The sequence below is a fragment of the Aptenodytes forsteri genome, unplaced genomic scaffold (assembly GCF_000699145.1).
Source record: "Aptenodytes forsteri isolate BGI_AS27 unplaced genomic scaffold, ASM69914v1 Scaffold125, whole genome shotgun sequence".
Classification (NCBI taxonomy): domain Eukaryota; kingdom Metazoa; phylum Chordata; class Aves; order Sphenisciformes; family Spheniscidae; genus Aptenodytes; species Aptenodytes forsteri.
This window is the reverse complement of record NW_008794447.1, coordinates 4,769,647-4,792,472: the sequence shown is the minus strand read 5'-3', so window position 1 is coordinate 4,792,472 and position 22,826 is coordinate 4,769,647. Positions and strand designations below refer to the sequence as shown.

The 22,826-nt window shown below is 39.2% G+C and overlaps 1 protein-coding gene across 1 annotated transcript in view; it reads right to left on the bottom strand.

Moving 5' to 3' along the window:
- Window positions 1-21,689, bottom strand: part of GAB1 (GRB2 associated binding protein 1) — a gene marked incomplete at its 5' end in the record, with an annotated part of 101,576 nt that extends 79,887 nt beyond the window's left edge. Inside the window, one exon of the mRNA XM_009290325.1 lies at window positions 21,639-21,689. Coding sequence (XP_009288600.2) covers window positions 21,639-21,689 — 51 coding nt within the window. The remainder of the gene's footprint in view (window positions 1-21,638) is intronic.
- Between the last annotated feature and the right edge of the window lie 1,137 nt (window positions 21,690-22,826).

Here is a 22,826-nt window from a genome sequence, read left to right as displayed (position 1 = left end):
CACTGTCAGGAGAGTGAGTGAGCGGCTGTGTGGGGCTCAGTTGCTGGCTGGGGTTAAACCACAACGTACTGCAAGATGCTGCAGATCATGTAACTTTTGGTGTATACACTGATGATAATAAATGAAGAAATCCTCCAGAGCATAGCACTCATGGTTATAAAAAAACCCCAAACGTAAGTTTCTCTACTCTAGGAGTATGCAGTGTCTATATGTTCTTAAATACTTTAAATTTTATTCCTGTAAATAGTTCTTTCTGCGAAGGCTTGTCAACAGCAAAATTGACTTCTGAACACGAGGAAAGAAAGCTGTAGACAATCTGATATTTAAAGACTAATAAAGAGCGTTTGTTTTTAGGATTTATAATTATTTTTTACATGATAGTATGATATTCAAAGATGAAAAATTTTAAATAGCAAAGCTATCTGGAAGCAAAGCTCTTGGGAAACAACATGACAAAGGAAGTGTATTTATAGGTCTGCAAACGGGGGGGGGAAATCACTGAAGCAGCTGCATGGTTCTTGCACAGCGGACAAAAAAAACACAATTAAAAAAACCGAGAAAAAGGCAGACAGGGAAGAAAGTATAGTAGTTTAAAACAAAGGCTCCAGTACTTAACTTATTCCTGTCTCAGGTTATCGTGAAAGTGTTTGTTGTGTTTTTGGGTTGTTTTTTTTTTTTTTTTTTTTTTTTTTTTTTTTTTTTTTTTTTTTTTTTTTTTTTTTTTTTTTTTTTTTTTTTTTTTTTTTTTTTTTTTTTTTTTTTTTTTTTTTTTTTTTTTTTTTTTTTTTTTTTTTTTTTTTTTTTTTTTTTTTTTTTTTTTTTTTTTTTTTTTTTTTTTTTTTTTTTTTTTTTTTTTTTTTTTTTTTTTTTTTTTTTTTTTTTTTTTTTTTTTTTTTTTTTTTTTTTTTTTTTTTTTTTTTTTTTTTTTTTTTTTTTTTTTTTTTTTTTTTTTTTTTTTTTTTTTTTTTTTTTTTTTTTTTTTTTTTTTTTTTTTTTTTTTTTTTTTTTTTTTTTTTTTTTTTTTTTTTTTTTTTTTTTTTTTTTTTTTTTTTTTTTTTTTTTTTTTTTTTTTTTTTTTTTTTTTTTTTTTTTTTTTTTTTTTTTTTTTTTTTTTTTTTTTTTTTTTTTTTTTTTTTTTTTTTTTTTTTTTTTTTTTTTTTTTTTTTTTTTTTTTTTTTTTTTTTTTTTTTTTTTTTTTTTTTTTTTTTTTTTTTTTTTTTTTTTTTTTTTTTTTTTTTTTTTTTTTTTTTTTTTTTTTACTTTAAAACTAGTGCGTTTTTTTTCCTACCTGATGCAGTTTTCATAAGTGCCTTTCCCAGTTTTCATAATTAAACCCATTAAATAAATAATTATACGGCTATGACGCATGTTGCTATGGCAAGGATTGCGATAGCAAAGATTCAAGCTTTTATGACTTCACTACAAGGTCACATAGAAGCCTGTGAACAAGAAAAATGTGTGGCGAAAAAGGTTACTTCCATTAACATCAACTACAAGGAAAGATACTAAGGTGAAGTACGTGTCCGCACTCTGGAGAGTGGTCTGAAGCACAAGTGTTTCATTTTTCACTCCAGTCTCTGCAACAAGTCACAGAAGGAACAGAAATGTGACTACTGACTACCCCATCCTTCTGGTTTTGTCTGAAAGATACGTTAGCACAACCCTCAAACACCGCACGAGGCCCGAGGGCCACATACATTTATTTGCCCGCTAACCCAGTTGAACACTCTTTTACTCTTTTGCCTTTCAAAGTATCCATAAAAATACTACAAGACTGTGATCTTTAAAGAGCGTGCATTCCTCGCCTGCTACCTTTAAAGTGGCGTTCAGGGAAATTAAAAATCACAGCCTGCCTTCCCACAGGAACACGGGCATCTTCCGCGCCCCCTGTTCCCACCAGCAAAGCTCAAGTCCAGCCCAGGCGGGAGACACACAACAAGGTGCACAAGCAAATCGGCGGTGCCGGCCCAAAGCGGGCGGGCGGGCACGCCCAGGGGGCTCCGGACAGTCGGCTGCACTTGGTAGCTGTGCGGCGGTCTCCTCGGAAGGTGATATCCAGGGTAAGACAAGGCCCCACAGAGGCCTTAGCTGGGGAGGGAGAGAGGGAGCAGCCTTCAGCCCTACACTGGACAGTGTTTAGGGAGAAGGAGGAAACCTGCCCTCAGATTACCAACCACATTTCCTCCCAAAACGGTTAGAAGCTCCTGCGCTTCACCATCACTGAAGGCCACAAATATATATGTTATGAGAAAGACTGGCATCAAGGTACCCGAAAGATGCTGCCCCTTGGCCAGCAGATACTCGCAGCGCGGTGCTGCTGGCCTGGCATCAGCCCTTTGGGTGACAAACGCCGCAGCGCCTCACAGAGACGCACAAACCCCAGTTTCGAATGAAAAGCGTAACTAAGCTAAAGCAAGGTGCCTCAAAGTTGTTACTATTTTTACCAGTAAATCTTGCCCTAAAAGTATTTGTGTGGGGGAGGAGGAAGAAAGGAGGATTTAGTGGGGTGTCAACTAAAAACTTCTCATCAAATACATACATGTATTTGAAGGCAAATAAACCACTTTGATGCAGCTCCATGGTGAAATCTACAACTTAGCATAGAGGACGAGGCAAACAGACTTTCACATTAAGAGAAGAGGTGGGAGATTCAAAATTAGAGATGAAGAAAGCACACACTTGTACTGAACTTTCAAAACAAGTTATTCCAGTTTAACATTTTTCTTCCTGAACTGACGTAGCATAAATAAGAACCAATGAACTAATGAAATGCAAAGCTTATCCTGAAGCATGAAAGTATTATAATTGTGCTGTGCTTTGCTAATTTTAGAAGACGAAGAATGACTATACTATAATAAGTCAAATGTAAATATACAAGGCCATCCAATCATCCGTAGTGCATTCAGCCCACATTATTCAATTCTTCTCCGCATCTTCTCAATTTAAGACAATAATAGCAGCAAGGAATTCCTCTACGACCTCCAGTTTGCTAGATAAACAAATCTGTTCTACTCCAGAGAAAAGTTTACCAGTCACAATCTGCTTTACTTCAAGGCTGAACTTCTGCCTGTAGCTTTCTCCACCCAAGACACACTGAAATGTCAGACAGTGCAATAAAGAAGCGTGAAGTTTAGCATCTTCACAGTGCTTCAAGCCCCTCGTTGGCTCCACCATCACCTCTGGATCCCAGGGGAGAGCCAGATTTTCATCACTATGGTACCCATACACCGAGCTAACATCAGTTTAGTCTGAAGACTGCTGTTTCTTACATGACACTCTAAACAATTGGACTGAAAATGGAAATAATGAAAAAAAAAAAACCTACTGGGAAGTTTCAAACAAGGGAACATCTTCCCTTCTAGCCACTATTTCCAGATAAAAATCACTATGGGTCATGGCCTCTCCTCTTATAAAAAGCCAGCATTTTGCACAAACCTTCTTCCAGTAACACAGATTAAGAAGGTCAGATAACTACATGGAAAAACTGAGATACAAGCCACAAGGTAAGCTATACATGAGTGTATGCTTACTATCTCTGCTTTAAGTTACCCTGAAAAACTGGACAATCTAGCCTAAGCAAACCATGACATGCACATTAGGAAGGCTATCAAAATCAGGAAACCCCAAGACTATGAAGCTGCATTTCCTTCCAACCTTTTGGGGGAGCGGGGAGAGCAGAAGGGAAAAAATAATCTGGAAATGTTTTGTTTCAGTGGAGCTGTACTTTAAGTCTTATGAAGAAATTTTATTGTTGTTTTCATGTTAAAATTAAGATACCTAGTTTTTTACTGTGACAGAAATAACAGTTAAATATTTTATTTTATCAAAACAGTTTTCTACAAAGGTCATTAAATCAATGGGTTATAATGAAATATTTCAATTCATTTAGATAGCATTTCTGATATGATGCTCTTGTTGGAAACTTCAACTGTCTTGTTTGAGAAACTTCAGGTTCTTAGAGACACACAGATGTTACATGCTAATGTTCAAAAGGGACAACAAAAAGCAATTCTAAGCGTAAAAAAACCCCAAAACTTTTACAATAGACCAGATTCTATAGCTGAAGCAGTTCTCATGAACAAAACCGGCAAAAACTATATTAACTACAGAACTGGATTCACAAACTCACTTATTTCATGTTATTCTGTTTAACAGAATACTGATCAACTTACAGTAGCTCTGATTAACTGGCTTACTTGAAAAATTCTTTACTAAGTTTTGCTTAGTATTAACTCATTAAGCTTAGTCCCAGAGGAAAAGAAAAAAAGTAACTGGAACAATTTTCTTTATTATTGAAAGTGTTATGCTGAATGACTATTACATTCTTTTCACACTAGATCTTCTCAGTGAAAGAAGTTGTTCATAGTAGCTATATTATATGAAATACCAAAAATATTCCTATGATGAACTCCAAAAGCTCACCAAAAGAGCAAGGCGGCAGTGAGCTTGGAGGGGGGGATTTAAAAAAACAAAACAAAACAAACCCCAAACCAACCTCCTTGCTTGATACAAACTGTCCATCAATACAAACATTTTCAGTTCATTTCAGAACAAAACCAAAGACAATTGATAAAAAAATCTTCAACTTACATTTACCTTCCTTAGGAACTCAGGTCCCTGCCCCCCCCCGCCTTTGATTTATTTTTTGAGTATGTAAGGATGGTTACGATATTTTTTTAGTATGTCTGATTTCCCACAATCTGCAGAAAAGTGATATCACCATTATGAGGTGTGTCTCAAAAGCATATAGATTTCGTATGCCATTAATGTGTCATACCACAGGGGCATATTTCGCTAATGCTGTGTAAGATATTACAGTACATTCACTTAGCTCTGCAAACTTTAAGCACACTCACCTAACAAGACAGGCAAGTTTGGCTTATACAATACGTAAACAAGCCTTAGAGCAAACATGCAGCAGAACAAGTTGAAACATTGGTTACATTAGTTAAACCTCATTACACCTGAGCAGCCTCTTCATTTCCAGTTATTCCCATTAAGAACACTGCAGGTTAGCAAGATCAGAAACTAACAAGTCATCATCATCTCCATCCCCCCGTTCCAGGAATACCTTGCACAGAGAGATGCAGCAGAACAATTGAGAGAGTGCACAAACAGCTCCGGACCACTTCCAGGTTACTCTCACATCTATATGCAGACAGTTCTATCTTTTCCCCCCCAAGCACGGTCATTGCAAAAACTCAAACATACAGGCTGATCAGTTTTAACTCGATCAGCAGCAGCCTTTGGTACCTCGAACTATGCTGGTACGTGCAGGACCCTGGTGCGGTGGCTCACGCAACTACTTCCTCTTGGACAGCAACAGGCTTGGAGTGCGTTATGGCATTTGGGATACCGAGATTCCCGCCTGTGCAGAGCAGTTAATTCTATTTTGTCACACATCATTTTTAGAGCATTTTTAAAGACCTGTGAAAACAGAAAGCAGTAACCCCAATGGTCATATCCCCACTGTAAAGGTATCTGCCACCTCCAAATCACTTCAGACTTGCCTGACACCGGCTGGGAGAAGAGTACCTGAGAGAGGCTCAGTCCAGGGAAGACAAGACTGATGCCGTAGGAAGCACTCGAGGACTCCAAAGCTTTTTACCCCTTTCAGATGAGGTGGTGAATTCTGCTGGCTTCACGTTTTAGGGCTTTGTGGGGGTTTTTTGGGTTTGTTTGTTTGGGGGTTTTTTAATATATTTATTTTATTATTAGAGTAGTGAGATCATCAAACGAAAGAAAATTTGGCTTTTTAGTTAAAATTGCATTCTTTCAGGGGTCGGCTTTCATATTTGTGTTTGCTTTTATATCTCAATGGAATTCGAATCATGTACGCTATTTGGGGCTTTACTGAGGGATGACCACAAAGAAACTTTACAGCTGATACAGAAGACAGCAGCTTATCTTGGCAGCATTCCTAACAGAGCACAGATAATTCCCATGCTCTCCAGTCTGTATTCCGTCAATTGTTTCTGTGCACAAATTCAAGCCATTTCGGCCTTAATGGATCTCCATATAGGCAAAGTGCTAGCTACAAAGGAATCTCTCACTCTACCCAGATTAGACTAAAAAAGAGCAATTACGTTTAAAGCCTGCTACATGCTTTCCAAGCAAAGACAGAGATGGGACCATTTTTCAGCGTGAACTCTCCTGCAAACATTGTCCACAGTTCCTTCCCTCGGTAATGTACAATCTCAGAAAGATGGAAGACAGAAGAAAAATGGGGAAAATAGTTATTTTGCTCTATAAGGCGTTCATGTCCATTTAGCATGCTTGGGGGGGGGGATTATAATTGTCATTTTTAAACATGACAAATAATAACATGTCAAAAAATAACATGCCCAGAGTAACAAGTATATTCAATGCTAACATCCGCCTTGCCCAAAACCAAACCTTACCCTTCTAAGACATAGGAGCGTTTCACAAAAATACACAAGTGAATAGAATAACCTACAAATCCTTTGAACACATAATAGAAGAAATCATCCTTAATTAAGAACTGAATGAAAAAAATACTCAAGTTCTAATAGTTCAGAGAAGAGTTTAATCAGTTCACCCCAAACTTAGCAGAGAGTTTAAAAACAAAGACATAAGTCTGTTAGAGCAGACAGGAAAAATAATGAGATCTAAGTCCCTATAGAGGTACAGTGCAGTTATAAAAGGCTTTAAATACAACCTCCAAGTAGCCTGAATTCCATGAGTTTATGAAGAAAATAGTTGTTGCATTTAGAGATATACAATACGGTTAGCAAGCCTGACGCAGAAACATGACACCAGCTATAGTTGGCTCTGTCGGGAAAAAGTCTACATGCCCACCCAATGGTGAACGTGGGCCATGCCTATTCCAGGAACATGTAGATGACAACTCTAGCCATCAAGAGACTTAACCATTAGGAAAACGTGGGTATATTTTAAAGGAATAGAGAATGTGAAATGCAAAGGCAACTTCAAGAAAACAGAAGATATACTTCATTTGGTAGCAAAATATTAATGATAGCAGTATACAGAAGACAAGTCAGAGGAGAAGAGGCAGCGTTTAGGAACACAGAGACTGAAGCATGTGCCATTGATGTAAAGCTTACATAAAATGAGCATGGGAAGTCATCCATGGATAGGTCAATGACAAGAAAGAGCAAAGATAAAGAGATACAAGCTAACAAAGAAGCTGCTGATCCCCAAGGGAAAGTGAGACTAAAAGAAAAAGAAAAAAGAAAAAAAGAAAAACGACTACCTTTTAGTAGAGACATGAATCAAGTTACAGAGTAGCAGGGTATAGTGTCACAAGGCTAAACACAAGAGCTCAAGCAAGGAGTTATTGATTGTTTCTAAAGTGAATAAAGATGAAAAGGGAAAAAATATAAAGAATGAATGAACTATTGACACAAGAATCAGCATGGAAAAGGTCACCTGTAGGCCTCCGCAGACTTGTGTAGAAGTCATGAGGAAAGACTGAACCAGGCAGAAGCCAAGGCTTCCCAAACATGGAGATGTACCAGTAGATAGTTTTCTGGGAAGGCTCCCGCCTCCCCCTTACCAATGACCTTCTGGGCATACTGCAAGGCTTACTTATTTATCCAGGTTTTTGCCTGAAGGATACAGGGATGGGTGTGAGGATTTTCCTACTAGGAAGGCAAAGAGATATCTTTTGTTGGCACATCACCAATTTCTAAGTTGTTTAAATTGCTTTAATTACTATATACACACACCAAGAGGTTATGGTAGAAGCTGAAAAATATACATTGTGCTTTATTATATTTAGCATATGTACTTATTTGGACATTGAGGTAAGTTTTACCACACTCAGTGGAAGTTCAACATGTCCTTTCAAATCATTAACAATACTTAATTTTTAATCCAGAACTGTAACAAACCTAAAGGACTCTCTCATTTTGTCTTTTTACGTTAAGATAATACATGACTAACAGAGCTAGGGTTCAAGCAGTATGTCCTTATTATCACATACAATAATTACCCGAAACAAAGTTTCTGAATTACACTATTGAAACCTTAAAGATCGGTTGGGTTCTCCCTAATCTTCACAATACACCCTTGGGCAAGCCTGTGAAATTATCCTTGTAAATCAAAAGCTATAATCCGGCAATGGCATCTGCATCGGGGGACCTTTTTCCACAGATGAGTAAGAAGTTGTTTGAATGCTACTGGGGAATAACTGCAGTTCAGAGGAACTACTACTTTCTCCCTATCAGTCTCTTTTTACCTATGTAGTTGGTAGTTTAGGGATCTGTTAAAAATAAAATAATTAGTGTGGGACACTGCACTTCTTCATGAAAAGCCAAGATTAACACATTGAGTCAACAACTTCTATTTTGAAATAGTTTAATTCTCTAAGGAGATGACTGCTTTCCCCAAATGATGCAGACATGTCTGCTGTTGTCTGGGCCAATTCAGAGGCTTGTTATTCACTACTCTGTGGATTTCAAAATCAGACTACCCCTTCAGAAAGTTGCAGAGACTATGACATCACATTTATGATAATTTATTGCACAATTACGGTGGCTACATCCCTGGATTTTACTTCGTGGGAAAGCATGTTTCTACTACAGCCTCAACCATTTTCTTGGCTTACGCCTGCTCTCAGAGTTACAAGTTTTGGTATAAAGCTTTGCGTGATTTTTTTCATAACACTGTAAAGGTGTTTTATAGCAACTTAAGGCTGTGTAGTTCAATTGCCTAGAGAAATATTTGCACTTTAAATTGAGACTTACTGGAACTTCACAAGCAACTCACAGAAGCACTGCTTAACTATTTGCTAAAAATCACACAACCCTCCACCAGATTTGACTTTAATACCACTTATGTCTTCTCAAAGAAACAAAAAGCCCAACATCCTTTGAGGAGGCAAGATTGTCATCTCCTTAGACGAATGACAGTAATGCAATCACTGAAATTCAATGCAAGAGTATAATTTAATAACCTCAATTTCAAATGAAAAGATTTGCACACCAATGTGATATTTATTGACTAAAACTGATAAAATAGTACTGCGGAACATTACAAGACAACTTAAAGTAATGCAAGTGATTGAAAAATTTGGGTTCGTTATACTTTGGTCAGTGTTATCTTCATTCTAAACAGAAATACTTTCTATTACAAGCTTAAATTAAAAGGCAGTAGTAGACAGGTCCTCTAATACTATAATTACAGGACCCAACCCTTACATTTTTGCTTCTGATTCAGCAAAACTTTCACCATACAGTGTAAAAAGGACACAAAAGTATTTTCTACATTATTTAACATGGCATTTGTTTGCATATTTACTGTTCAGTTTCAATAATTCCAAAATGCATGTAACAAATGGATAAAATAAAAATATTTTCATATAGTTGTTTCCACATTGAGTTCCCACGTGGTATAGTGTTCTTAAGAAATAGGTTGCCATCATTTTAGACTAGAATATATTATAAACAGGATACTGTTTTCTATCACACTTCTTGCTTCCCAATTCCCTAGCATTGTTCATTACCCAAACTGCACCCCCGAGAAAATGACTTTCATACTCCAAATACAGAAAACTTATTTCAACCCCAGCCACAGGAATCAGTAACTCCTCCCACTATTGTGGAAAGAAATGTAAATTCTTTCATTACACATAGGCAAATAGCGTAAGCAGGCGATGATGACAGAAAGGGTATCCAACCCATTCACAACTTCTAAGATGAGCCACCAGGTCCAAAATCTCTCAAACGTATCTTTCTGAGGAACTCCATCCTTTCCTTTACTGACCGGATGAGAACAAAAGGCACAAGGGAAAACCCCGTGCCCCGGTGCATATGCAACCTCAGCCAGGAGAAACTGGAACATGAGGCATTCCTATGGCACGTAACAGCAGGGTTCTTTTGCTGCCTTTCTGAAATTGGTATTAAACTAGGCTAGAGTAATATTCTGTTGCTTTGTTTTATTGGCACAACCTGCCAATTTTTATTTTTTTTAAATCATCTGCATGGAGAATACGCTTCCCATGCTATATGCAACACAGTCAAAAATCAAGGTAATTTGTAACTGTTGAAAAGAAGGCGCTCTCTCTCTCTTTTACAAGAAAGCACAATTAAGAAGTCAATATAACATTCAGGGTGTCCTTACCTCATCTAGTCTGTCCTAAATATATTTGACTTATTCTCACCTTCTTTCCATCTTAGTCGGAGGAATCATAGAGGGAAGTGAGGATGCACAGATGGATGCACAAATGCAAAGTTGCCAAAACAAGAACTGGATCTTTCCTCTGCTGTCTCCGTTTACCAAGTTAAGTCCATTTAACAGTTCCATGTGTAGTCACAGTGTAGAAGCTGTAGCGTTCAGCACACTGTGCGGCTGGTCTATCACAATTCAAGGCGAATTTTCCCCATAAAGGACAGAAACCAGCAAAGAGAGAGTGCGAGTGCATTGGAAGAGGTGGGGAGTCCCCATGGGTGTTAGCTGTATCTTCTATGCATCATTCTGGAGTCACAGTCAATTCAAAAATAAAAATAAAATTAAGGATTTTCAAAGCTTAGAAATAAGAGTAATAATATGAAAAGTGAGGATGACACACTCATATTTTGCAGCTTTTACAAATATGGCCTAAGAGGTCCAGCAGGCTGATGGAGGCAGATCACGCGTCCCAAAGTGCCCTGTGTTATCTTCTTGCCTTGCAGTGAAAGAATCCAAAAAATGAGCAAAGCCCTAGCGTTAGACCAGACAGTGCTTATCACAAGTGACTGGTTAAATGGCAGACACCATGTATCTCAGCAGTGTACGTACATGCAAGGTGTGAGAGAGAGGAGAGACCAGGCAACACCAACAGCAGGAAGGCTTGAGGCAACCTAGTTCTACTGTTACTACCTTCAGAAGCTTGTAACCCAGTGTTTATACTCTGTTTTTATCATCTGCTACCATTCACCTGCTTGTCCTGATTAGCCGAGCAGCTACATCAGTTTAGAAGATTGGAAAGCCAAGGAAATCAGTTGGCCACGGAAGCCTGCAGTAAGCAGCTTACCCAACCTGTACACAAGTGAACTACCTTCCCAAGCACATTGCCAAAGGGACACCCCCCCCCAACTTCATAAATACAATTTCAACGTTTGGAAAGGTGCCAGGAGTAAAATGTTTGTTTACTGCAGGCAGGAAGACCTACCTATGATTCAGACATTAGGAAGTGGCAGGAAGGACTAAATTATGCAATTTAAAAGTAGGAAAATAAACACAAAATAGTTGCAATGAGAGGAAGAAGGAGGAGGAAAGGACATGAGAGACAGAAGTTTTGGATCTTCTCTCTCACTTGTGCAGGGCTGAAGCGATCATCGCAGCAGGAGGCCCCCGTAGGATTTCTTCACCTTTTAACCCTCATCCTAGAGCCCCTGGCCAGGGACTTTCCTCCTTAGCACTGAGTAAGAAACATCTGTCCAGCTCAGTCTCCCAGTTGGAAAGGACAGATCATGGTCTCCCTTATTCCCTATTTTGTTTAAGCAGACAGCAATTTCAGAGAGGAGCACTCCATCTGCCCTCCCTTTAAACAACAGCTACCAGAAGCAAAGGATCCAAAGGCGGACAGAAAGGCGGCTCATTTTCCAGCCAGCTAAGGGAGGTAGGAACATACTTCAGCTCTGTCGGATGCTGGCTGCAGAGACTGATAGGGAAACCTCTTCCCGTAAGCAGAAAGCAGGAGAAGCACCCCAATGGGAATAGTGCTGCCTTCCCAGCAGTTGTTGGAAGCAATCGAGCATCTCAGCAGTGTTGCTTATGACTTTGCACCTCCCCTCCAGTTTGTTAGATCGACTCTCAGCAGTACATATCTAGCAGAAGTTCTAAGTTTGTTAAATTGCAGTAATAGTCTGCATAATTAATGTGCCCATTCCAAAGCTAAAACAGCAAACAAGGAGATTTGAGTCACAGTCAGTTATGGCTGCGCTGTAAGAAAACGCCACCAAAGAACACTATCAAATTTATGTAATGATGGTGCCTCCCTTATATAATCAGTAAAGATCTTCCTGCCGCTCTCTTTATAAATCAGACAATAAACTCCTGCTCTCTTGTTTTTCTGTTTGGTTTTTTTGGGGTTGGGTTTTTTTTTCCCCTGGAGCTGCAGAGATTCACAGATAAACAGGGCCATCAGGTCAAGGAAAAATGCAAAGGAGTGTGAATTAACTTAGCACTGAAGTACACACCACAGCAGAAAACTCTGTAGTTACTTGTCCTGGGACAAAATTACCCAGGGATGAAACCGGGGTTAAGTTTCCCAGTTTACACTAATGAGTCATTTGAATGCTGCTCTTCACTTTTTATCTTCACCCCCCCACCCCATTTCTCCCTTCCCCTCCCCAAAACTCCAGAAAGGAAAAAATCAGGTTTTATCTCAGTAATGACTGACTCCTGAGTGCACGTAAGTGTGTTCTGTCTGCCGATAGACCTTTAGTAGTGAAGATTAACTTAAGTTGTTTTTCATAGTGCTGACAAGCTTATGCAATTTAACTTCATTTGTGCACACAGACAACTGTATTACATAGGTCATAACTAAGAGCGTGACACGACGTCAGCTTTGAGCTTTAAGGGCATTATTTCACACTGAGTAACAAGTCATTAGACTGCAAAACTTATCCACATAGCATGACGCAAATAATTTCAGCAATAATTGTGTAGAAACAGTAAATGGGAATGCATTAGAACACGCAAGATTCAGGAAGATACACTTACTGTTATACCTTATACCTACTCTTGCACTTCTTAAAGTTATCTCCCTTAGCAACAGGAAAAGATTTCGTAAACAAAAAGTTTATCTAATGCCACCACGAGAACATCACGCAGTGTAACATGTAATTGAAAGAAACATTTCTTTAATGAAGAGCACCACAAGAAATGATGGAATTATATAACAAGTGATATATTCAAAAGGGGTAAGTTTTTGTCAGTTTGTGGCTTAAATCTCAAATCAAGTTCATATAGATCACTACTTTCTAGGAAAGCAGAACTGCCAGATGGAATCACGCCCATAGCCTACCTCTGACACTTCCAGCATGTCAGCAGAACTAGGAAAAGACTGGATCGCACAGGTGAATCAAAGGAACTGGTTACAACACAACATTTTAGAAGTCTCCTCTTGTCACACCCCAGACCTCCAAGCGCTCACGCTTACAGCTGGGGCTTCTCTCCAAGTCCCCTGGAATCTCCTGCATTCCCACTGTGGACACCACGTGGCAGAGCACTCCACTGCCTCATCCGTCCTGGGAAATGCCAAGCCTCTTCTGTTTCAAACTGCACTCCATACCCTCCCCTCTCCCCCCCTCTTAGTTTTTTTTAAATTAAACCATGCAAGGACAAATTGCCAATTCACCTCAAGTCCATGCATTACTTTGATATCCTCTCTCTTAGTTGTTTCTTGATAAAAAGAACACAATACTAATCCTTACAATAACCACTAGGAGCATCAAATAAATTATTCCCACTGTCTCCTTCCTAATATGCTCCTTACTTTTCAGTGTTTGCTGGGAAGGGGCAGACTTGCTGTCAGTATTTCACCGTATTCTTAAGGATCACAAATACTTACATGCTTTTTTTTAATCATAACTGTTTGTTAGATTCTGTATATGGACTGTGGAGTTCATCAAGATTAACGATTGCTCACATGCTCTACACCAATTGGTTTCAAAAAGCAGTCCTTCCAAAGTATCAATCCTCCCCTGCACCATCCCAAAACCAGGTGCAGCTTCTCTACTACATCTGATCCTGCTTAAGAATCTGCATGGAAACACAAACATCAGAAAACTGTAAAAGAAACATGCATTAAGTGTGAATGGGAACATTTGTCTAGCACACTATGTGACTCAGTGCTGTTATTCTTCATACAAAGGGAAAATGACAAACTGACACACTATTTTCAGAATTGCTTCTTTTTTTATAAACGGGTATCATTCCATTTTGAAATATAAAATCCATTTTTCATCTGATATCATGTGTGTATTCACCCTTTTAATAACTCTCCCAAATGGACTGTAATTCTTGTGTGTTGATTGCATCAAAGGTCTATTTGAAGGCAGGGGTATTAACTGTTTGAATAGCTTCCTGTATTCTTATTCCATACCACAAATCTAATCCTATGAACTCCTACTGTCAGCAATAAACACCTACAGAAGGTTTATTTTGTTTTAAATCCCAAGCCCCAGACAACATAGAAAAATAAACCAAAGTCTCTCTATTTTTGTGTTGTTTTGCTTTTTTTCCCTTTTCTTCTGAGGCAGAAATACTGAAGAGCCTGGTGGTAGTTGTAACCCCAGAGGGAGGAACATGCTGGCCTGCACCACTGAAACCCATCGCATTCCTCCTGGGGTGGAGACGGGCTTACCCCGGAGGAAGGCAGGCAGCAGATCTGCCATCACCCTGCCCCAAGGCTGGCTGTGCTGGAAAGTGGGTGGGGAAGCAGATTTAGTTTGTGACAGCCACTATCTCCACTGCCACGAAGGGTTTATCTGGCGTTGTTTTCACTTATAAAGCAGCAGGACAACCCACACGTGACCAGCTAGCCGGCTGGAAAACTCTTGTGTGGGAAACAGGCAAAGAGACCAGGTTTCTTTTCTCCTGCTAGACAAGGTCATCCCAATACCCTGCCGCCATCCCCAGCCACCGGGTACAGCCGCAGGCCTTGCCTGCACATAGCCCCACATCAAGATTCCTCATTTGAGCTAGCCAGCATGTGGCGGAAGACAAAGATTGCCTCCTTTTTAAGAGCAGAGAAGGCAAAGCTTTCTTCTGGCTTCCTAGAAATTCTCAGAGAAAAGAACAAGCACAGCTCCTGAAAAAGCATCGTTTTTTTTAAAAATCACTCCACCAATAAATCGCTGTACAAAATAAGAACGAGCAAAGCCTTTTCATTTAATTCAGTTCTTGATGTGGGGCCTAAACTCAGCTGTTCAGAAGTGACAAGCTGGTATACTAGCTTGGCACAGTCTCCTAGCAGAAGTACCACCTCTTTTTCATGGTATGTTTTACACAGAATTGTTTGTATAATTATGTACAGATATTATGTATACACAAGCCATATGGACATAACTGCCTGACTTTTTTTTAATTACATGTTGTTATACCACCAGTTCCAAGAGAGACAACTGTCATGCTGTCATTTACCCCAAATAACTGCCATTTACCCGAAAAAAAAGACAGGAAGAAAAATGTGTCACCGTAACCTCAGGGAGTTTAATCCTAAAGTTGTAACTTTGGTGCATAAAATGCAATTAAATATATTCCTTCTCCTCAGCTTAAAAAAAAAATGGTTAGAGAGTTCAACAGTTAATTCAGTCTCTTTCATTTCATGGAAAGTTACCTTATAAACATTTCTCTACTGGATACTGTTAAGGAGACAGTCAGGTACTACATAACATAAGATTATTTTTTTACAGCTAAAAGTGGTGTGGCATGTTCCAAAAAGCCTCAAAAGTTTTGGCCTCAAAAGACCAAACACAAGCACAAAACACAGACTACGTAACTTTTATTAGAAGCCATTTTTTTTTTTAAAAAAGGCTCAAAAATACAACTAGCATATTGCACTGAGCAATATTTACAAAGCTAACACTATTTGTACAACTATGAACACTTTTCCTAAAATAAACAAGCCAGAGAATTCATAAAAGAGGAACCACAATGGCCTAACCAGGAATTGATAAAGTGGGAATTAAGAATAAACAATACTTTATTTTCGGTCTGGAGACGACAGAATCCCACCCCCCCAAAAAAGAAAAATGTAGCACTGCCTTAGAAATACTTGTTTGTACATATGAGGAGCTGAATTCACATTACAGTCCCTAAAACAACAGCAAATTACATTGGACTAATAATATTCACCTGTACACGACACATACCTGCCTTGACAAGATTATCCCTTTCTGTCTGATCTTTCTGCCTGCCTTGCTCAAGTAATTTACATGACATAAGGTCTGTCCCTCCTAATGAAATACTGCAATTAAATTGCAACAGTTGTAATTGTTTCTATCGGCAATAAAATGATTAGTCATTGAAGCACAGAAAATTTTAAGGTCATTTTGAAAAAGTCTCAAGAAGTCTGTTACTGCAACACCAAAAGAGAAGTTGGGATGAAAAAATAAGGAGGCGTATCTTTGCTTTATGTTTATTTGCTCTACATCGAAACAAAAGTTGCACCTCATCAGTTGTGCTCCCCTTCTTGATTTAAGAGAATATTTCACCCAACATAGTTTGGTGACATCTATTTTTAGACTAGAAAAAGGTGATAGCAAGACTAAAGAAGTATGAGATACCCAAGCCAGAGCCATCTACAATACACAAAATTACTCTCTCCCTTAAAATTACTATGTTTTGAATCACTGATGTTCCTTTTACTTTTTGCCAAGACTTTTGTCAAAGCCATGAGCCAAATTTAATGGGAAATGTGTTCTAAATGTCCATAAGAAATTACATTTTATTCTCATCTGATCTAAAAGTCATGTCAAAAAAAGACAAGAGAAATCCATGCTTCAGAAGTGTCCAAACCATCATTCCAAGATTTTTAAAATTCAAAGAGAGAGAAAAGGACACTGGAAACAGTTTTATGTCTGTCACTTTCCTCTTTCTAAATAAGGGACTGTTGAATACCAAGAAACTAGAATGAAAATGGAAGGATTATCTCTCATCTGAAAGTGTGGCCTGGTCAACCTCCAGAATTGATGCTCATTTTGACAGTCAAGTCCTATAATTTTTTTTTTCTTTTTTTAACCTAAACTGTCCAAGAAAAACATCCTTTTCTCAATATATCCAATTCACATTTATTTCACTCAGCTGCTTTGGACTTACAATTGACTAAGAGGCATGCAAAACAAGGTCATCGGCATATAATTGGAAGTTAAATTCATGGTATTTCATTATTTCCTCTGGTTAGTACGTATGTTGCTTATACTGAATGTTCAATGCTGCAAGACTTTGTGCATACATGGAGGAGCAGCTACTATGCAGCATCAGGAAAGTGGGAGACATTCATTTGTTTTTCCACTTCCTCCCCCCGCTCCCTGTTAGCTCTTCATTGAATTGTAATCCCCTATGATTACCTGCACCAAATCTTATTAACACACCCACCAAAAGACAGAAGCATAGTGGAAGGGTACCCATAAGCTGCTATACATCCAACTGAGAACGATCTTCAACATCACAGAAAATCAGAATTTGACTATTTCCTCATCTCTCAGCTATTCTGGTCCCAAGTTAAGGGTTACTATTTAACAGCTGTTAAGAAAGATTGTTCGCATCAAGAAACATCTTTAGAATATCTGGCTTATTTCATATGTCCAGCAGTTCATATGCACTTCAAGAGGAGCGGCACAATCAATTTCTCTTACTTGAGTCTCCGACTTTCCTATCTACACCAAGAAAAGAAGCATTCAAGCAGTTCAGGTCCTGTCTGACCATCCAAGCTCAGAAACATTTAAATTAACAGGTTAACAGTGTACATCAGTGTGGTATACTACATGAAAGTTAGAATAACTAGTGGAAGAGACTTGACTTACTTAGTACATGTATATTAGACTTCTTAATGGTTTTATATACTGTTGCCTGCTCTTACCCTCTGAAACCATCCACTGGTAATTAATTCAGAGCGTACACCATAGGTCAAGCACTGACAGTGCTGTAGCTTTGGCAGCAAAGTCAACACCAGCTGCTAATGTCCTGTCAAAGATGATAAATACTTGTACAATGAGTTCCATGCTCCTCAAGTGAGACTTACACCCAAACAGCAAGCTTAGGAGGTAGGTATACCCCCAAAGTCATACCCGAGATCTTTTCAGTACCTTCAGTCGGCACACAAAACAATGCAACTTCCTTCTATAATCAACAAAAGCATTATGTTTAGTCATGCTTTCAAATTCAAGGTTTAGGGTTTACCAACTCATGTTTAAAAATATCAACAGTCAAAATACTGGTTCCTGCACAGTGCACAGCAGAAGGGAAGGGACAGACTTCCTTCCAGAAGGAAAAGTTTCTGCACGAACACTGACTCCCGCGAGGTCTTCAGCAACTCCTGGAGGAGCACAAGCACGATCAAGTTCAGAAAGTTAAGATGTTACTTGATTACATTCATCTGTCTTGAGTTAACTTGACCCAGCTCTACAGGGACAGCACTGAATGATGTCAAACAAGCTCATCTTGGTTTTTTTTCTGTAAACCAACTGGTTTCTTAGATTTGCTCACTATGCTCATGCAAGATCACAAAAAAAAGCTTTAACGCAAACAGGTGCCTTCTAGAAAAAGAGCTTTTGTCAGGCACTGCAGCTTTTACCAGATTACAACTATTCTGCTGAATAAAACATTTCTTAACACCATTACGTATCTTTGCACATTTAAGTATTACTCAAGACAGAAGAAACACCTATGTGATTAGTGCCAAAGAGCAACCGCCAAACAAAACCACAGTAAAATATTCCACTTCCATTACTTTTGTACCTACACCATCTTAGCCTATAGTTCAAACATCAATAACTAGCTTAATAGTCTGGCACTTTTTTAGTCACCGTCTACAACTGAGAACATTAGAATAAAGTAAGAGCAACTATTCTGCTGAATAAAACATTTCTTAACACCATTACGTATCTTTGCACATTTAAGTATTACTCAAGACAGAAGAAACACCTATGTGATTAGTGCCAAAGAGCAACCGCCAAACAAAACCAAAGTAAAATATTCCACTTCCATTACTTTTGTACCTATACCGTCTTAGCTTATAGTTCAAACATCAATAACTAGCTTAATAGTCTGGCACTTTTTTAGTCACCGTCTACAACTGAGAACATTAGAATAAAGTAAGAGGATGCTATATGTAGCCTTGTCTGAATTATATCAGTGCTCTTTATGTCCTGGGGAGATCAAGCCTATTTCTCATTTTTAAACTTTTTTTTTTTTAATAATTAAATGCATAACCAATAGGAACAGTCAAATAATCAAAGGATTTTTAGTAACAATCACATCAAGATGAAGGTTTCCTAATTTACTTTCAAAGTCATCTCATGAACTCTCATAACTACAGGGAAGCCTATCAGATACAGAAAAATCTGAACCAACTTACCCAAAAAAGTGTTTTCTCCTTTCCCAATATAGTTCATGTGAGATGTTTTTGATGAAGTTTTACCTTTTATCAAATAAAATGTATTTCACCTTAAGTGGGACATGTTAGAATACTGAGAATTATTACATTGCATCAGTAGACTTTCTACAAACCAGTTCCATAAGCCGACCATCAATGCTAAAATCCTGATTTTAAGCACAGCCAGTTGTCATACTGAGCCCTAGCCACCACCCAGACGAAAGCGTAGTAGCGCTAGGAGAGAATTTGGAAGACTTATTCCCATTCCCTCAAGCTTTTCTCCCTTGCTTTATCAAGGACAGCTGTGTTTAAATATCTGGTGGTTTCTTAGCATAATGGCAGTAAAAAATCCTCTATGCTGCTACCACAAAGAATCAGCTATTTTAACTGGCACGTGCACAGCAGAACTGCAACGTAGCAGAAAGCCACGAAGCCAAGGTTTACTATCCCTTTTTAAAGGACAGATGGAGAGAAAGGGGCTTTCCAGCTACATCTTTAAAAATATGGAGACCAGAGCCGAAAAAGTACAGTAGCTTAAGGTGAGGGTGTAAACGTTTGCAAAGTTGAAGGCAACAGAACAAGTGAGGAGAGAAAATAATACAGAGGGTAGCAGAAGCTGTGAAATTTAGCAGTCCTCCATCCCTATGCACAAACGAGTTCGTTCATGTACTCGTGCAATCACTGCACAGGCTGCAGAGACCTGTGCAGGATTTAGCCCCAGCTCCCTTCCCCTTCTTCTCTGCTAAATCCACATCTGCATCTCGGACCCCCAGCCGACACCAAAAGTTACTCATATTTTCCCCAGAGATCTGCTGCTGGAAACGACCAGTCTATTCCAGCAAACAAACCGTTCCGAATACCAGCTCCAGGGAACCAACACCAGGTGCCAACAGTTATCAGAAAGTTAATTCCGTACCAAAACCGCATGAACGAGACACGAAAATAGGACTCCTTTTAGGGGGGGAGAAGACATCCATGGCATTAAGGTGTATATTCAAGGAAATCTGATTTTTCCCTGTAGGACACAGGGTTAGTTGGGGTTTTTTTTTCTTTTTTTAGCCTCAAAATGATTGTAAGCTAGCTTTAATACCACGTCCAACTGTTTCAAACTAAAAATTGAAGGCCATCATAGCAGAAAGACACGAAGCCAAGGTTTACTATCCCTTTTTAAAGGACAGATGGAGAGAAAGGGGCTTTCCAGCTACATCTTTAAAAATATGGAGACCAGAGCCGAAAAAGTACAGTAGCTTAAGGTGAGGGTGTAAACGTTTGCAAAGTTGAAGGCAACAGAACAAGTGAGGAGAGAAAATAATACAGAGGGTAGCAGAAGCTGTGAAATTTAGCAGTCCTCCATCCCTATGCACAAACGAGTTCGTTCATGTACTCGTGCAATCACTGCACAGGCTGCAGAGACCTGTGCAGGATTTAGCCCCAGCTCCCTTCCCCTTCTTCTCTGCTAAATCCACATCTGCATCTCGGACCCCCAGCCGACACCAAAAGTTACTCATATTTTCCCCAGAGATCTGCTGCTGGAAACGACCAGTCTATTCCAGCAAACAAACCGTTCCGAATACCAGCTCCAGGGAACCAACACCAGGTGCCAACAGTTATCAGAAAGTTAATTCCGTACCAAAACCGCATGAACGAGACACGAAAATAGGACTCCTTTTAGGGGGGGAGAAGACATCCATGGCATTAAGGTGTATATTCAAGGAAATCTGATTTTTCCACCTGTAGGACAGGGTTAGTTGGGTTTTTTTTTCTTTTTTTAGCCTCAAAATGATTGTAAGCTAGCTTTAATACCACGTCCAACTGTTTCAAACTAAAAATTGAAGGCCCTGTGAAACATATATCTATGTACTGGCTTCAAAGTGCTCCTTTTCACCCCTCCTAAGAACTGAAACCATATTTAACTGCAATTTCAGACTTTTTATCTCCCTTCCCAGATGGTAACCTGGATTTGCCCCAACACTTGCGTGCAAAAACTAATAGAGCGTGAAGTAACAATTTTCCATATATATATGTGAGAAGTATGCGTTGCAGAAAAGCAGTTTCCTACTGAAATCACTTTCCCATCTTTTTCGTCTGGTGCAGCCTCTTGAAATCTCACCAGTATAAAATATGGCTTTAAAAAACACAGCTCTTCTGTGCCTTCGTCTAAGCATAGAATTACAGAGAGCATAAGCCAACACTTCAGTCAGTGCACTCAGTTAAAGTTCATCGTCTTAAGTACGTCAACTTTATGTTTGCTTGAAGATGGTAATCATGATGTCAAGGTCACTTTCAGGTCTTTGAAGTGAGCGTGAACCTTCAGCCTACAACTGATCAGGCACTACAGACAAGCAGGAGGAATTTTACTTTAAGTCCTCCTTTAAACGGTACCTTTCTTTTATACAAGCAGAAAACAGTCTAAAACAACGTGCAAGATTTAAACTTACGACCTTATGGCCTACGGTGCATGCAGATGCTCAACCAAGTCATGCTCATACAAGCTTGCCGTACTATCACTCCGATACACTGCCTCCTCAAAAAGCAGATCCCCCCTTTCAAGTGAAAATTAAGGAATTACTTCTTTAGGATGGGGAACCACTTGACCAACGCTGCAGTCAGGGTTTTCCCCTCAAAGGTTCTGATGTTATTCCAGTATGGAAGCGGAGCTATAAATACACTGAAGGGCAGCTACGTGGAAAAAAAAGCTAGTGTATTTAGGGACTGATTTATGGTATCGATTTAGGAGGGCAACTCTTGCTTACAACTCTGTCCATGAACAGACAGCATAACCGTACGTGATTTAGAGCTTGAGCGGGAAATTTATTCAAACTTTGAAAACGTTAATACTGCTCTTAATTCCTACACATTGATAAAGCGGCATCCTGTGAATATGCACACACACGGAGGATCGGCCAAAAATATAGCCTGTGCCCAGTTCGGCAGGGAAGCACAGCCCTGCCATGACCCATCAGGATGTTCTCTTTGCAAGTCTGATCCCGTGTCCTTCGCGTGAAAAGGAATTGTGGCATTGGGAACCACAGAATGGGCTATCCCAAGTACTATTTTTTTATTTAAAAAGAGTCTCATTTCACCAATTTCCTGGCATTTAAAAAGTTGACCGTAACAGCAACAGTTCTTTGAGAAGTGGTTGTTAATCGCTAACAGATGAAAATAACATGGTCACATTAAGACCCACATTCACAGATTCTCAAACAAATCTGAAGGTTTAGCTGCTTCAAAAAAAAAAAAAAACAACCCACCACCCCACCCCACCCCCAAAAAAAACCCCACTGACAACTGCAAAGGCCATTTCTATTTAAATACCACTTAAATGAAGATTAAAAAAAAAGAAAAGAAAAAAAAAAAAGAAGGCCCAACATTTTGTACCAATTACACAGATGCCATGAAGCGACCCGGGTGCCAATGGGAAAGGGCTGAGCAGAGATGACTCCTGGCATCACCCATTCCCTCCTACGTGACTTGACAGCGTCCCCGCCAGCACCGAGGAGCCCCAGCGCACAGCAGCACCGCTGCTGCCCTGTCACGAAATCTGCCCTCTCAGCAAACGCGCTCCATTTTCCTGCGAACTCAATGTCAGCTCCGCTACAGCCCCTGCTAACATAGTTACTTCGGAGCAACAGCAGGCTGAACTGCAAGTAAGAAAAAGGCACTTTTCTTGCAACTCCCTCCTCCACCCCCCCCTCTTCCCCGATGTAGAGGGCTCCAGTCCCAAGGGCAAAGGCCCCCCCCCGGCCCCAGCGGGGAG